We start from the raw sequence: 16,270 nt of genomic DNA, 5'->3' as shown, positions 1-16,270 counted from the left end.
TACCATCAGAAGTAGATGCCAAGTGCAGGATGGTGGCACCTCCTGCATCTCACCAGCATTGTCCCAGTGGGACTGAGCCCCTTGAGAGACCCTCAGCTCCCCTGAGGCAGCATCAGCCTCTGCAGCTGCTCCCGACACTGAGCCCAGGACAGCCTGGGAGGGGGAGCACGGCCACCTCCACTAAATGAATTAGACCACCAAAATCATTAAACTGTGGTAAACATCACAGCACTGAAATTTTGTTCCAATATAATTAATAAATAGTATTCTTTAAAAATAATTTAATAATAAATAAAGGGCTCATTTCCTTCACCTTTCAGTTTCTGGGGTTTTATCTTCTACTAGACAAATTTTCAAGCTTTTTCTCAGTGTACATAACACCTTAGTTTTTAAAATGCTCAGGGCTCCAAGAGCTAGGGCTTTAATGAGTGCAAATACCATCAGCCTTGCTGTAATAGGACACAGCTGGGGGCAGAGCTGGCCCTGGGATAAATTGCTGGCACCTGCATTTTCTTCTCCTCTAGGTGCCCATAAACTGCCCAGCCACCCTTGGGGTGAGGGGGTTCCCTGGCTGGACAGCCAGTGCTCTGGGTGAATGTAGTGTTTTGTCAGCAGTGTCCTACGTGCTGTGCCTGGACAGGGCTCCCTGACTTGAGCATAGCTGTGTGATATGGCCAAAATCCATCAGAGAGCATATCTCTGCCAGGCAGGTTTCCTTTCCTGAGACTGTGCAACCCAGGAGGGACTTTTGTCTATCTGAAGGGTCCCCAAGCAAAGCTAAGCCTCCTGCCAGCCCTGCCTGATGGCTCAGCCACACGGTCTCAGTCCTCTTCAGATCCTGCCTGGGTCCAGCCCTTCTGCTTGGCAGCTGGCCCTGGATGAAATGAGTTTGACTGGTCTCAGCCTGTTTTGGCTGATCATGTCCACAGCACAAAATTCAATTGTATAGTGTGGAGATCTTCCTATGGCTTTGGGACATGGTGATACAACTGGTTGTGTTGATTTAGGGCCAGTCAGGGTATCTGTGATGGGTGCTGTGACAGTAATTGGGATGTCCCACATGGCCAGCTGGCATGGGCTGGATGCACTTCTAAGCAGCTCCAGCAGCTGTTGGTCTGGGATAAGCCCTCAGTGAGAGACTGATAACCCTTCCAAACCAAAGACCCCTCTCATGGACTTTTTAGGAAATGCCAAAAGCAAAAAAATTAAGGGTGAATAGGAAGGTTTAGACAGAGGCCTTTCTCCGGGGGTGAGGATGGCCTGATGAAAACAGGAGGTGGGAAGAAGGAGCAGGTCACCATGATGAAGGAGAAGCAGATGGAGGTAGGAACTGGTCCTGATCCTCCTTAAACTTCTGGGGGAGACTGAGGCAGAGACAATGATCACATATCTGTGACCCAAGCAGCAGACACAGACAGCCTGAACCCAATCCCCCCATCCCAGAGCACCCAGTGCACCCCAGCTTGGTGGTGTCTCCAAGGCAGGAGGAGGAGAGGACACTCCAAAAGCAGCCCTTCCAGTTGCCTTTGCCGGGAATGGAGAGCCAGGGTAGTGCTGGTGGAGATTGAATCTAGTGATTACTTTAAGGGATTTGCTGTCTCTTTCTTTATCCCTTTCTCTCTCTTTTTTTTTCTTTCTTTTTTCCCCCCCCCTTTTCCCTCCCTCTTATCCCTTTCGTGGTGCATTTGTCTTCGAGGAACCTGGGGTGTTCTTTTCATCAGTTCAATCTCTCTCTGGCACTTGAGTGCTGATTGGCTGAAGGACTTAGGGAAAAAAAAAAATCTTTAATTAAGTAGATAATCTCTTCTTAGGAAGTTCTGCGGCTCCATTTCACCAGCCCCCTTTAGCTCTTACTTTAGGATTGGTTACCCTTTGCAGAAGGTGGGATTCAGGAGGCATCCGCCTCTTCATCACACCAGGACTGCCGGGTAGAAAATAACTCCATCCCTTCCCTAAATTAGTTGTGCTGCTTTTTTTTTTCTTTTTCTCTGGTGGTGGTACCTAAGTTTGGGGTTTTTTTAGGATCTCCTTTCTCCCTCCTTATTTGGATTTTATATTTCACATGGACCCTTATCTGGGCATCTTCTTCCTCACTCCCTTCTTCCAGTCCTGCTGTGCCTGGTGAGTATCAAGAGCACCTCAGTCTGTGTCACAGGCAGGTGTTCTTCCCAGATACCCTAAGGAAATTCCTCTTCACCTTCCTAAATGTCTTATCTTTCTCACTTAGCTCAGTTCTGTCTTTAATGGAATCAGATATTTAACCAAGTCCCTACACACTCACTGGCAGAGAGGTTAGATCTATGAAAGTCCCCCTTTGCCCCTGCGCCTCCCAAAAATAACTATGGGCCAAATTGTGAGCTGTAAAATAGTAAAATAGAGGAGAGCGGATGCTGAGGACCTGGCCCCTCACTTTCAAGTGGGAAGATAACCCAATAGAAAAGCCAGGGACTTCTGTTTTTCCAAAGGGTCCCAGTCAGCTTGTCTCTTGTCTTAATTAAATCAAGTGGGGCTTCTCTCATGCTCCCCAAGGAGGACAGTCCGTGATTAAGAGCTCAGAGCCAGCAGGAGTGAGTTAGATACACAGGAGTGTCACTCTGGCTGAGCAGCCTGAGACCCAAGCTCCTTGGCACACACGGGGCAGAATTACATGTCTGAAATTCATCTACTAGGATTTCCTGGGGAGCAGCTATTGGTATGGATTTTGCTACGGTGTGGTTTCCAACCACCTGAGTCCCATCAGACCAGTTCTGCTGTGCATAAATCTATGGCCATTTGCTGTGGACCCCTTGCTCTGTCCTAAGGGTGGTGTTATATTTATTTCCCAGAAAGTTCTATAAGCGTGAACAGAAAGAGATTGCACTAGCATCAAATCTCCTATCATTGCTTGTGGGATATATCAGTCCTATTCCCAAAGGGAGATGGGCTCTGCAGGTATTTTTCCTATGGGATTTTTACTGAGTACCCAAACTTTATTCTCCATTGCTGTGATGCCCTGGGGAATCTGCTCAGCAGGTTACAGACTTATCTCTAACGGCAAGGAAAGTCTTTTACCATTCAATTACTAAAATCCCCTGCCTTCCCCACAGCAGATCTCTAGGGTTATTACCATGGATGGAGAAATCAAAATTACAGAAAGAGAAACTAAAGAGTAAATGGGAACTCATTCCTGTTAGTCTGGAAGTGAAATTTATGTTCTTTCAGAGATTTTCTACTCCCTTCATTAAAAGAATGTGCCACAATTTGTATATGTCTAAATACTATAAAGCAGCAAACTCAAGATAAAACTCCCTTCTGGAACAAGGGGAATACATATGTTCTACAGAGAGACTAGGCAAGAGCTCATGCTGATTTTATTGTTATTTTTCTGCTCTTCCTGTGTATGTGTCTTGCTTTCCTCAATAAAAACAGGTTTAGAATACATTAAAAAAAAAAAAATCAACATTTTAAAGAAACAGTTCAAAGGAGAGAAATTTCAGTGCACAAAGTAGAGCTAAATATGGAAATCCAAGGCATTTTCAGTTCGAAATTGGATGTTTAAATTCCCTGTCTCTCAGCAGTTTTTATCTAAGAGAAAAGTTTATAGATCAAGACAACCCCGCTTCTCTCTGCATGTTGCTCATAGGTCATGAGTTCCAGAGAGAAAGGAAAATTGCAACCTTTATTTGAAATGACCATTTTGCAGACAGTATCCCTTAACCCTTGAGGAGAAAAAAGACAAGTTTGTGGGAATCATAAAATAATTCTGCTTGAAATTTGTGCTGGTTTTCTTTATCTGATCCAACAGCTTAAAATACAACAAGTTTTTTTTTTCCTGTGATTTAATCACAAGTATTGGGAGTGGCAGCATGGGGGGGAGCAATATATAACAACAACAAAACATTTCTTTAAATATATATGTGGCCACTTCCCTTCTGTGAGTGTGCATTAGATTTTATCATCTAACGGACCATTCAACCAGTGTATTTCTAGGTGATCAAAATGTCAGGGTTGCATTTAGGAACAAAAAACCCCAAAATAAATATAACAAAATAGAGAAAAATGAAGAAAAAAGAAGTAAAGCTTCAAAGGTTATTGAGTTACCACCCAGTCTCCTCTCTTGTGGGAATAATATAATGATCTTTAATGCAGCAGTTTGTTTCTAAATGTATTTTCTACACTTCAACTGTGGGACTGCCTTTGGTTTCCAGCCTCCCTGGTTTTCTAATAATATCAGGGAGCTCATATTGAGAATGAAACTCAGATCCAAAGTGAAATTCTATCAATTTTCTCTATTTACAATAATGATGGCAAAGATCTAAATACAGCTTTACCATTTTCTAAAGAGCAGAACCAGCAGCACAGTAACCTGAGTGGGTGGTAAGGTATCAGACAAATATTGTAATGAGAGATTAGATAAGGCTCTTAGGGCATATTAAACCGAGGAGTGTGGTGCTGTTACTGGTTAAAGTTGTAACTGAGACAGAATTATTTGAGGCTTATTAGTATTTGATATGAGTAAAATATAATGGGACAGCTGCTTGGCAGGGTTCTTTGCTTTCAGATTCAATAAAACTATGATAGAAAACTCCTGCTAAAGATATTCATTAGCTTTGAGATAATTTCCTAATATTGGATCCCATGAAAATCTCTTGCCCTAGATTTGCTTTTTACCTGGAGACAGAGTTGTGGTGAGGGAAGCACTGTACCCTGGCCAGGGCCCTGCACAGCCTGGGGAGGGGGCAGAGGAATTCGGAGGTCTCCTCTCTCTACCTGCTTAGCTATGAGCCTGCTTCGCTTCAGTCTGTGTAATGCTGTCCTGGAGTTTGAAGGTGGAGGGAAAGGGGTTTACACAGATAGGAACCCCGTGAGCTTCCTCAGAGAAGAGAAATTGCTTCAAATATCTCCTTTCATGTGCATGGTACAAAAAAATCACCGAAGTCATGGGAATTGGGCTGGTTCACACCAGCTGTGAATGCAACTACTTAACTAGTTTAGTTTTACATTCTGCTTTCCTTTGCAAAGGAATGAAAATTTAGTAGAAATACATAATTTCTTTTTAAAAATCACAGAGAAAATAATGAAGAGAGATTTTGGTAGTGATTCCTGTTTGCAGCACAGAGATGATTCTAGAGACACTGTCACTATTGTACTACATCTGTGTAAGTAGTGACTTAATTGCTCTCTGCCCTTACTGGAGACTATATACAGAATGGAAATGCATTTTTCTTAACTAAATCATGGGAGAAAAGACAAAGCACACAGATTCTGTCTCCATTATTATGTTTCCTTCCCCCTCAACACAAGTAAGAAAAATTTCAGCCAGCCCCCAGCCATACGACAGTCCCATCTCCCCTTCTCCTGAACCCACTTGCAGTTGCAAGAGTTAAATGTTGGGGTGTCAAGTGCACCAAACACTTGAATCTTTGTGAATCCTTCACTTGTCTAAGTCCTACAAACCCAGCCAGCAGCATACCTGCCTGTTGATCTGAGAGCTCAAGGAAAATGCCTTCTGTCTCTCTGACTTTATAAAGTGTTTAGAATATCCTGCTGGGAAATTGCTACTGTATCATTTACTCAGCTGCAGATGGAGAATTGGCATATCCTGAACTTGGCCTTTTTGTGAACCTTAAAGTATATCCTGGAAGGAGCAGATCCTCTGCTTCAATGAAGTTGTGTCAATTGACTCCTGCTTAACAGGCTGGTTTGCTGTAAATGCTGAATTTGTGGATTACTCTCTTCCTCCTAACGCCATCCTTGCAACTTCCCAGATGTTCCTAATCCAAGGGTTTGAGGCAAATCCCTCCTATATGCTGTGAATTTGGTTTTTCCTACCCACATGGGAAGCAATGCAGACAGGATATTTCTCTTGTTTTGGTGACAAAAGCAAGATAAGAGAGGACTTGCAATTTTCTAGCTCTTGCCTACGCAGAGCATTTTACAAGAGTTTTCTCACAGCTCAGATTCACACTGTCACCATCCTGAGTGTGGTCCCCATAGCAAAGCACTTAAGGTCAAGGCAATGGACAGAAGGGAAACCAGATGGAAAAATAACTTGTTCATGCTGCTACCCAGTTGCGTTAGGATGGGGACCCATGGAGCTTACACAGTCTGATTAGCCCCAGGTTCATGGCCCTGTGTGATTCAGGTCACCCGATGCTCTAATCACTCGGCTACAGATGCCTTCTCTCCAAGTCCCAGGAAATATTTAATTAGCTGTACAATGCAGAAGCAGCTCCCAAAGGAAAATTCCTCTGCAAAACAACCATCGACTTCGTGCTAAAGTACCCATGGGGGCTGGAGCACAGCCGGGTCTGAATCGCAAGCCTGGAACAAAGGGAAAGAATCTCCTGTTCTCGCAGTGCCTTGGCACAGCCCACTCCTGTTTTGACCCAGGGGAATCTTTCCCAAAGCAAGCTTCATCAATAGAAACACATTTTCACCAAAAAAAACACAAAACCCAAACTAAAACAAAAGAAAGCTAGACTTGCCAGAAAGAAATGTTGCAAACACACTCTCTCAACTCTTTCTAAATTCTAACAGCAAAGATCAAGTTTCTTGTGATTTTGACCAAGCTAAAGTAATGAGACCTCCTTTTGTGGTGTACATTGGAAAGGATCTCTGTGGGTGCAGTTCTAGTGGAGGTGAAATGGGCTTGCTAACTGCATGACTGGTTTTCCAAGGCAGGACAGCGTCCTCGCCCAATCTCTCCTGTGTCTGATGTCTGGACACCAGTCCTGCCACCCTGTCTGTTGCTGTGTCTGTGGCAGGGCTGCACTTTGACCCTCAGCTTGGGACAGCAGTGCCTGCCTCTGCCTGTGCTTGAGCTCACCCTGGAATGTCCCCACAGTGTCTGTGTTGGATTTGTAGCACAAAAAGACAGTACCTTTCTCTCCCTTACAAGGAGATACTTGTGGCTCATTTGAAGCAGAACGTCATCTTCATAAGAAGCTGAACAGCCAAGTTTCTATCAGTGCATGCTCTGTCATTTTCCCAATCACTCACTCACTGCAAGGTCTCAATCCACTCATGCCACCTCTCTGGCCTCAGTGTCCTCTCTGGGTGATAACAACACTCACCCTTTTCTCTGAAGTGCTGGGTTGCGAGCAGGGAAAATGCTCCAGAGACTCACCAGAAATAGTGATGAGTGTTATTTTGCAAACCTGGAGATACTGGGATTAGGTATTTTTAGGACACTCTCTCTTTTCTTACTTCATTTCTGACTTGGGATATTTAGAATTGGCTCTTGGGCTCTTTCAAAGTGTCAGTCTTTTCTGCTGTGACACTGCTAAGCAGGATTCACCCAGCCATTCTCCAGATTCTGTAGGTGGTCACTGCACCATATGGAGTCCTGATGCTGACTGACCATTTGCACAGAAACAGACTTTCTCACTAGAGAAGGACTCAGACTGGACAGCATCAGTTCTGCAAGCCCATAGGGACAGTGCTGGAGACAAGCCACAGTGCCTGGCCCTTGGAGATGATCACTCCACGCCTTCAATGGGAACATCAGAAAGCTTAATTTTGTCTAGGACCTCCCACCCACCCCAAACCCCTGGGATCCCCTGCACAGTGTCCAGGAGGGTGGGGAGGACATGTATATTTGTGCTCAGCCATCACCATAACCTGACCAAGAGGAGAGTATGGGCAGTCAGAGCTGGCACCACAGGAAAACAAGGGATTGTGATCTGGAGAGATGCATCTGGACACGTACTGCAAAGGGCAGTGGTGTGATGCCCTCCTTCCCTCAGCATGGTCCCACTCCTGGGGCTGGGGGAAATGCTACCCTGAGTTTAGTCAAGTGAGGTAAAAAGCAAGGCTAGGGGAACAGGAAAGGACTAAAATAATGGGTGGCTTGGTACAAAGGGTAGCTGAGCAGAGGAAAGCAAAAAGACAGAGCAGTGAAGGAACTGCAGCCCAGTACAGCCTGACTGAGGGGAGCAGGGCGGGGGGAAGGAGACGGCACTGTCCTGTCCCTCAGGGAGCAGCAAGGGGACATGAGGGAGAGACTAGAGGTGCCTGCAGCCAGGAGACAGGCAGACTGTGGGGGGTAAGAGGAGAGCCATGGGATGCCTGGCATTCCCCAGGCCCCTCTGCCATCATCCCCTCCCTGCTGACACTGTCTCTGTCTTCCAGGTCAGTGAATAATTTCCTGATGACGGGCCCCAAGGTAAGAGAAATCCCTTTGATCTCTGTCCCTGATTCTACTAAACCCACAGAGGGAAGGAGAGAGAGGGAGAGAGAGGTGCTCCTCCTTCCCACTCCTCTCCACTCAGCCTTGGCCAGAGCTCCCCTCACCCCCAGGTTTCCAGCAATAAGGCAGAGAAAGGCCAGGAAAGATTTGCTGTGAGCTGCAACCTGTGAGCTCCTTGGGCTGCACCAGCCCTGAGCAGTGCTGACCTGGGGTTCTTTTAAGCTGGTTGGGGCCAGATTCTGGAGATTTGTCTACTGACACCAGCCAAGGTTCTCACCTGCCATCTATTGCTTCCTGAGGATCAGGTTGGCGTCAGGGCCCACACTGATCCAGCTGGAAAGTATTTGCTGTTAAGCCCTGTAAAACATACTTCCTCAAGGAGCCCAACTAAAATTGCCAGGAATTTGTTCCATATTTTTGACCCCTCACATCATTGTGCTCCTCTTTCAGAGGCCTTTTTTCTTAGCCAGGACCAGCTGAAAAATTTACCCAGTTTTTGTTCTGGCTATTCCCCAGGAACACCTCCAGGCCCATCTAGCTCCCAATACACTGGTGGAGCAACCTTGCTCCAAAGCACTAGCTCTCCCCCTGGAGCTGTGGTGAAGAAGGTGGCAGGCTGAGGCATCTGCTGGCCTAGAGCTCCCTGATCTCTGAGCAGAAGGCTCTGTTTCTTCTCATGGTGAAGAGATAAGGGGTTCCCCATGGCAGAGGCTGGCTGGCACATTTCCTAACGTGGCTAACAGCCAAGAGCTCAGCCTTCTCCCCCAGGAGGCTCAGGCTCTGACCCAGCACAGCAGAAAATGGGTTTGCTGCTGCTGATGGTGAGCACCACTTCTCAGGGAAGCCAAGGCTGGGAGACCTTCTCAGCTCTGTATGTGTTGCCTTTGTAAGATGGCATGCAGGTTACTTTCAGTTGAAAATATGCATCGTCCCTGTGCTGACCTCCAGCTCTGCTCCTAGGCCTATCTCATCTACTCCAGCAGTGTGGCGGCTGGGGCACAGAGCGGCATCGAGGAGTGCAAGTTCCAGTTTGCCTGGGATCGCTGGAACTGCCCAGAGAGGGCACTGCAGCTCTCCAGCCACGGTGGGCTGCGCAGTGGTAAGGAACGCATTGGATACCACTACTGGGACCCCCTTGCTACAGGTTAGAGCCCATGGCCCCCTCCTCTCTTCCCAAGTACCTCCTTTTCTTCCCCATCCCCACCTGGGAAGTGCTTCTCCCAGGAATCCCCCAGAGGGATCTCTCCAGGAGACCCCTTCACCCATCGGCTCCCAGACACACGGGGGTCTAGCTCCAAGGCATCCTTGCAATGCCAGCCTCACCTACGGACCTGCTGAACCCCAGATGGCGCAGGACCAACCCTCACACAACTGCCTCCCCACAAGGATGCCCCCCCCCTGACCTGCACATGGGCTGCTGGCCACACCATGCCTAGATGGTGTCCCAGGGTATCCCAGGGAGGCTGAGAACCAGTGCAGGCTGGTTGGGTAGCAAGCAGGGGGATAAGGCTAAAGGGAGCAGGAAAGAGTTCATCAGTGGCTGTGCTCTGGCCAAGAGGCAGGAGAAAAGTCTTCCTACATCTTCCAGATGTCAGAATCACCCTAGGCAGAAATCCAGTACCCCGACCTAGGCCACTGTAGGGCATGGGGCTGTGGTCATTGTTACTGTATCCTATTCCTTACCTATTTGCAGGTCCCAGGAAATATTTCAGTGCATACCTGGCCCCCTAGATCCATGTTTGATGCTGGGCTGGGCTCATACCTGCTCTGTAAGGGCAGGAGCTGGGTGTAGAGGAGAGACTCAGGCCTCTGGTGGGACTGGCAGCAGACAAGGGACCAGAGCCCAAGGCAGAGGTGGACAAAGGTTTCAAAGCTAGGCCTTGAGGAGAAAATTGCAGCACAAGGCCCCCTCTGAGACCAGAAGCAGATCCCTGAATCATTCCTGTCAAGGTTATCTGCTCAGATCCACACCTTGCTGGTAGTAAATGAAAGCCAAAGGCTCAGTGAAGCTAGCTGATGATTCCCAAACTGATCCTGGTGGGTAGGTATGGTCACTGCTCAGAGCCCTTCCAGCAGAAGGTAAGGCTCGAGGGAGCTGTGGGGAAGGAGCTCTTTGATCCTAGGAGAGGCCTCCTTCCTGTTGGGGATGTGTTAGTGAGAAGTGGGGGACATTTGGCTGTCTGTGCTATATTGCCACTGTTGAGCTCCCACAATGACAGCCAGGTGCTCTCTCGTCCACACCCTTTGAAATGGCATGAGTCAGTCTGGATCATTTTTGGGAGCTTCTGCCTTCATGCAGTTCAAGCCCGAACTAAGGTAATCTGACGTGTAGGGCCTCTTCTCCACCTCACAAAGTCTTCCCCACTGCAGATGTCCTGTGCAGACTCCTGCATGGCAGGAACAATTTCTAACACTGCCATTGCCATGAAATCTTTAGCACATCTGCTCTCTTTGTATTCCCCCTTGACAGCAAACCGAGAAACAGCCTTTGTCCATGCCATCAGCTCTGCGGGCGTCATGTACACACTGACCCGGAACTGCAGCCTGGGGGATTTTGACAACTGTGGCTGTGACGACTCCCGCAATGGACAGCTGGGTAAGGAGAGATGAGCTGCTGCCCCTTTCTCGTCCCAGGCGGCAGGAGAAGCTCTTCTCTCCTCCTCTGAGGCCGGCAGAAAAACCTCCCCTTCCTGGTCCCCACACCCAGGAATAATGCTCAGAGCAGAGCTGTCCCTGGTTCAAAACAAAGTAGCTCTGTGGAAGGTAACAGAGCAACCTCCACTTTACACCAGCCAAGCTCTTGATGCTTTCCAGTACTTTCTAAATGAGCAGGAGAGTAGAAGGGGTTGCAATTTCCCTGGTTCAAATCGAGAACTCTATTTAAGCTTCTGGAGAGAATGACTGTGTCATAGGGGCAGAGAAATGGATCTGTTGCCACGCACCTAAATGGTAGATCTTGTTATAGCAGCACAGATCAGGGACATCAGGGTTCCCAGGGTCTGCAGGACCAGGGTGGCCCCACAGCAGAATGACCAAAAGAAAGGCAGGGTGCCATTCATAAACCTCTCTAGCGCTTTTCAGCATGGCAGGCACACAAGAGCACAACCAGGAGAACCACTGTGGCAGCACACAGCCCTCGCACCATCCACATGACTGTGGTATCTAGGCCCTCAGCTGCCCAGCACCCCTGGTAGGGAGCTCCAGGCTGCACCAGTCCAGCTCTCTGCTCAGCTTTCACAGAAAACACTGACATTTAGGGGTTTTGTTTTGAATAGAAAAAGGTCAAATTTCAAGCGATCAAAATCTTTTAAAAGCCATGCCCTACCCAGCCACACTCGGCAGTCAGTATGTGTCACTTTATGACAAACTCCTCTGGAGTGTCCAGTATTTAGTAATTTACTTTACTGGCTGATAGTTTTGAAAACAGCTGCTGCTGCTTAGGTGTCCAAAGTTTGGGAATGCCTGTCTCTAGCAGAGCAAGACTTTTGGGCAACAACACATCAAATTTTATCTTCTCTGGAAAACCAAGTTAGTCATGGCATATTCTTTTTCCCTCAAATATATCTGTTTTTCATGAAAACTTTCCATTGTGAACTTAGAACCTTGTAAGGTACACAAAACTTGTGGGCTTGACCAAAACAGCATGATTCAATTCAGCCACTGCACTGAATCCAAGTCGGTGAAAGGTTTTCATACTTCCTTCAGTCCCAGCTCTTGATTTGGACTGCATTATCCACTGCAACTACCCACCTCTCATGAAACACTCCTGTCTTTCTCTGGGAAAGGGGATCATGATGCCCTGGGGAAGTCCAGGCAAGGGCCAGGCTTTTCCAGAGAGGCACGAGGTCATTAAACCACAACTCCCCAGATGTACCAATGTGGCATGTCAGGGTCAGAATATTCCAGATTTCAGATCTTCATTAATAATTTGGCATCTTTCTCTAGGAGGGAAAAAAGAAAATTGCATGGCATTTTTCCAGTCCCACTCAGTTCCCACTCAGTTAGGAAAAGTACCTTCCACATATTTTTGTGCAGTTTCACAGTTCTGTACTGACTCCCTTGTTTTTTTACGGTAACTAGAAAATCAGACCATTCTAAGATGCCAAACATCGTCTGAGAATTCTGGGTGTGCCAAAACCAGGGCCTCCTCCTCGATACACGTGTGCCAGGCTTGGGCTGTTCCAGGCACAGGGGAATCTGTTGCCTCTGACCAGGATGCCTCCACCAGTTTGCTAATCAATGTTAGCAAGATGCTGTCCCTGCAAGTCACACTGGACCAGCTGAAGTCAGGGTTTGAGAGGTGATTAGAGACCCAGAGGCTTATCTACATGTCTGCTAATGCGTGATAACTGACAGCTTCTAAATCCTGCTCTATAGAAAGCCTGGAAAGCCCTGCACTTGTAGTACAGGACATACCCCTTTGCAGCCTGCCTGAGTCACTTATTATCCAGGCCTCAGTAGAAATGCCATGAACTCAACAGGAGGGAACCTGGGAGTACTGTGAGGTGAAAGGCTGGATGTGACCCATGGCTTCCATTCCCTCCCCTCACTTCTGAAACCTCTTCTGGTTCTTTGACAGCACACATCTCATCTCCTTTCTTAGGGGGACAAGGCTGGCTGTGGGGAGGCTGCAGCGATAATGTGGGCTTTGGGGAAGCCATTTCCAAGCAGTTTGTGGATGCCCTGGAGACTGGACAAGATGCCAGAGCTGCTATGAACCTGCATAACAATGAGGCAGGTAGAAAGGTGAGCCCCTCTTTCCCTCCAGAGCTGATGGTGCATACCAAATTGGCTCTGAACATTCACTGTGGAGAGTCACAATTTGCTGTGGCTAAAATCACATGTCTAGAACAACTTCTGGGGGGGGGACAGCAGCAGTACAATGGTGTCTGCTCTAAGGTAGCAAAGCTTCTGTGTTACAGTGTTAATGACTTCCTGCAGTCCTCTTTCTCCCAGTTCACAGAGGGGAGCACTGGGAAAAGCAAATCTGTGAGCTTCAGGACTATCGTGCAGGGAGAATTGATACCAAACTCCTCCATAGGCCTGGAGCCATGTTTCTGCATGCATTGCAGTACAGAAGTGGCCCCTCCGGGGGTTTTTCCTGAACCCCTCTCTCTGCTCACCCTGTAGGCAGTGAAAGGGACCATGAAGCGGACTTGCAAATGCCACGGTGTGTCGGGCAGCTGCACCACCCAGACCTGCTGGCTGCAGTTGCCTGAGTTTCGGGAGGTGGGCACTTACCTCAAGGAGAGGTACCACAAAGCCCTGAAGGTAGACTTGCTGCAGGGAGCAGGGAACAGTGCTGCCAGCCGGGGTGCCATTGCTGAGACCTTCAGTTCCATCTCCAAGAAGGAACTGGTCCATTTGGAAGACTCTCCTGACTACTGCCTGGAGAACAAGACACTGGGGCTGCTGGGCACGGAGGGCAGGGAGTGCCTGAAGAGGGGCAAGGCGCTCAGCAAGTGGGAGAAGCGGAGCTGCCGGCGGCTGTGTGGGGACTGTGGGCTGGCAGTGGAGGAGAGGCGAGCTGAGATGGTGTCCAGCTGCAACTGCAAGTTCCACTGGTGCTGCGCTGTGCGCTGCGAGCAGTGCCGCAAACGTGTCACCAAGTACTTCTGTGTCCGCAAGGAGAAGCGCGAGCGGAGCGGAGGAGGCGGAGCCAGCCGCAAGCTCAAGAGAAAGCTCTAACTTGCTTCTGCTCCTCCACAGTCCTGTCTGCCCCTCTCCTCTCCTGCCCTTCCCATCAGCCCCTGGCACCATTTCCATTTGGTATAGTTTTGTCTCATTCCCACTGCTGCCTCACTGGGGCCTGGACAAGGCAAAAGAGCCTTGTATGAGTGCTCAGGCCTTGCCCATACAGGGCACTAGTGCAGTGGGTAATGTCTTCTGGGGAGACCTCCAAGTGTTGACAAAACAAGGTGAGATTCGGTCCCTTGAACTCAGTGTCACTCTATCCAGTGACTATGGCATTATCTCTGAAAACACAGGAGGTCTTGGTGGCTCCTGTGGTTTTGAGCTTGTCTGTTCCCCAAACAAGCACCTGCTCTGGGCTTTTGAGTAAGTGAGATAAAAAGTACAAGGAAACTGAGATGGCACCAACAGCTGGGCAACTCAGATCAGTAATCTGTAAATGAGAAGAAGCTTTTAAAAAATATAGGCACTAAAATAGTTATTGCCCCAGGCCTACACAATGAGGAAATAGAAAAGGCATGCAACTCCTTCCTCAGCAAGCCAGCCTCCAGAACCCCACAGCTTGGGTCCCATCCTTTGACAGCTTTGCTAAGCTCTCCAGTGCTTTACTTTGCATTTGAAATGGCAGCAGCAAGATCAAAGCTGCTGCTTGACCTGCCCATTACACAGCTGTCCAAAAAAGGGGTCTTATCACTTAGTTTTTACATGCTTTCTCTTTGTCTTCCAAGCCTCCAGGTCTGGTCTCTCTTTTCAGGCCAGCATTCCTGCCAAAGGCCCTGACTGATGCCATAAAGATGCCCTCACACTTCTCCACTCCCTCTTTCCTCCCAAATCTCTCCCAGAGAGGAGCTGCCAGCTGAGCCTACTCCCCATGTCCTGATGTACTTGCCAAGCACTCTTACCCTGTCAGCTAACTAACTAAATACTTCTTCCTAGTCTGAGAAAATAATGTCAGTTACTATTTAATGGTGGTGTAAATAGGAAAGTGAAGCACTTTGAAGTTTAATTTATTGCACAGTTACTGTGATGTATACGTAACAGTTTTTCCTCTACCACTTATTGTATATATTCTATAGGCTAAGCAAGCAGCAGGAAGATTTGGGTGATGCATCTCTGTTCCCTTGCTGAGGTTAGGGGAGGGAGGTAAGAAGCTGCAGGACTTGGATAAGCTCACTGCACCATCACAGCAATCTTCCCCAGTGCTGTGATAATACCATCTACTTTGCTGTTTGAAGTGTCCTTTAGCCAGACGAAAAGCCAGCAGAGCTGTTACTGGCCATTAGACCCATCTTGTAGCCAATATTTGTAAACCGATAGCCAATGCAATAAATCAGTAGCCAAGTGCTTGCAAAATGCTGTTGTGTCTAAGTGGCTGGGTGTTCTTTCATCCCATTTTGTGTGTGTATGTATAAGAGTCCTGGAGATTGAAACACACCGCTTACCCATCTGAGCCCAGGAAGACCTAACCAGTTCCAGCCAGCACAACCTCAGCCCCTACCAGGAAAGGAAAGGGTTTACTCTGCCCTGAGCTTGCTTGAAGGTGCATCCAACCACAATGCAGCTGCCAGGAGGAAATAGGGTGGGACAGGGGAAGGCAGGGCCCAGTTGCCCACTTCATAGCTGAAACATTAAAGACATTCAGCAGCCTGTATGTGTCTCTTCATTATCAATTAGCCCCCAAATCCTAGGACTACCTCACAGGGAATAAGAATTTGGACCTAGGGTTTCACCAGATCAAGAGCATTCATTTCAAGCAGTAATCTGGCCTTTCAAAAATTGCAAGAAATCTTGGCCCATTCTGAGGGAAAACTGAAACACTTCCACTTCACACACAAACCACCACAGTGTGCACAGATTATTACTGTGCGCAGCAACTATTAACACAGTGACCCTGCCGTAGGTCTCTCTTGCCTCCCCATCAGCAGTTCCTCTATGTCCCTGTGGTTGGCCAGGAAAGGAAAGAGGTGGCAAGAGCTTCTCGACCACCAGGGAAAGCTCCAGCATGGGGCTCCCTTTTCCTTGTGGGCCCTCCCCGTTCCAAGAGTCAGCTGGAAAAGCTGTAGAAGCCGTTTCCCTCTTCCTCCACTCGTAGTCGATCCCTCCCCTGCTGACACTGCTGCCCCACACTGTTGCCCCGCGAAGGCCGTGGCACAGCCCGGGCTGTGGCTGCAGGCGAAGGGGAGATGTGGGGCACCTCAGTGTGAGCCCCACGGCCACACGCTGCTTCCGCTGGGGAAACGGCGACACCGCAGCTGCAGAATGTGCTGACCTCAGCAGCGGGTCCCCCCTCCCGGCGCACGGAGCCCGCAGCAGTAAAGGCCCTGCTGCCATTGTGGGCAGGATTGGATGCTTCCATGTATTCATTTCGGTTTAATGAAGGCGCATTCCTCAGAGGAGAAATATTTACAT

At 48.3% G+C, this 16,270-nt stretch overlaps 1 protein-coding gene across 1 annotated transcript; it reads left to right on the top strand.

Moving 5' to 3' along the window:
* Nucleotides 1-1,847: 1,847 nt before the first annotated feature.
* Nucleotides 1,848-15,214, top strand: WNT8B (Wnt family member 8B). The gene is made up of 6 exons (XM_042018796.1): nucleotides 1,848-2,121; nucleotides 8,113-8,146; nucleotides 9,131-9,269; nucleotides 10,641-10,766; nucleotides 12,774-12,916; nucleotides 13,301-15,214. Exons 1-6 carry the CDS (start codon nucleotides 2,063-2,065, stop codon nucleotides 13,856-13,858), a joined length of 1,059 nt encoding a protein of 352 aa, XP_041874730.1. The 5' UTR covers nucleotides 1,848-2,062; the 3' UTR covers nucleotides 13,859-15,214.
* Nucleotides 15,215-16,270: the final 1,056 nt, after the last annotated feature.

This window comes from Corvus kubaryi, unplaced genomic scaffold (assembly GCF_017639235.1).
Source record: "Corvus kubaryi isolate FWS band 111438036 unplaced genomic scaffold, C.kubaryi_AGA036_p1.0 138, whole genome shotgun sequence".
NCBI classification, from domain to species: Eukaryota; Metazoa; Chordata; class Aves; order Passeriformes; family Corvidae; genus Corvus; species Corvus kubaryi.
The sequence above is the reverse complement of the archived record's forward strand: the minus strand, read 5'-3'. Positions and strand labels throughout refer to the sequence as shown.

Bases quoted from the DNA above. Each gene is read 5' to 3' on its own strand.
- WNT8B (XM_042018796.1), top strand. From the start codon at position 2,063: ATGGACCCTTATCTGGGCATCTTCTTCCTCACTCCCTTCTTCCAGTCC. The intron at 10,767-12,773 runs GTAAGGAGAGAT...CTCCTTTCTTAG, and splicing joins CTCCCGCAATGGACAGCTGG to GGGGACAAGGCTGGCTGTGG. The intron at 12,917-13,300 runs GTGAGCCCCTCT...CTCACCCTGTAG, and splicing joins ACAATGAGGCAGGTAGAAAG to GCAGTGAAAGGGACCATGAA.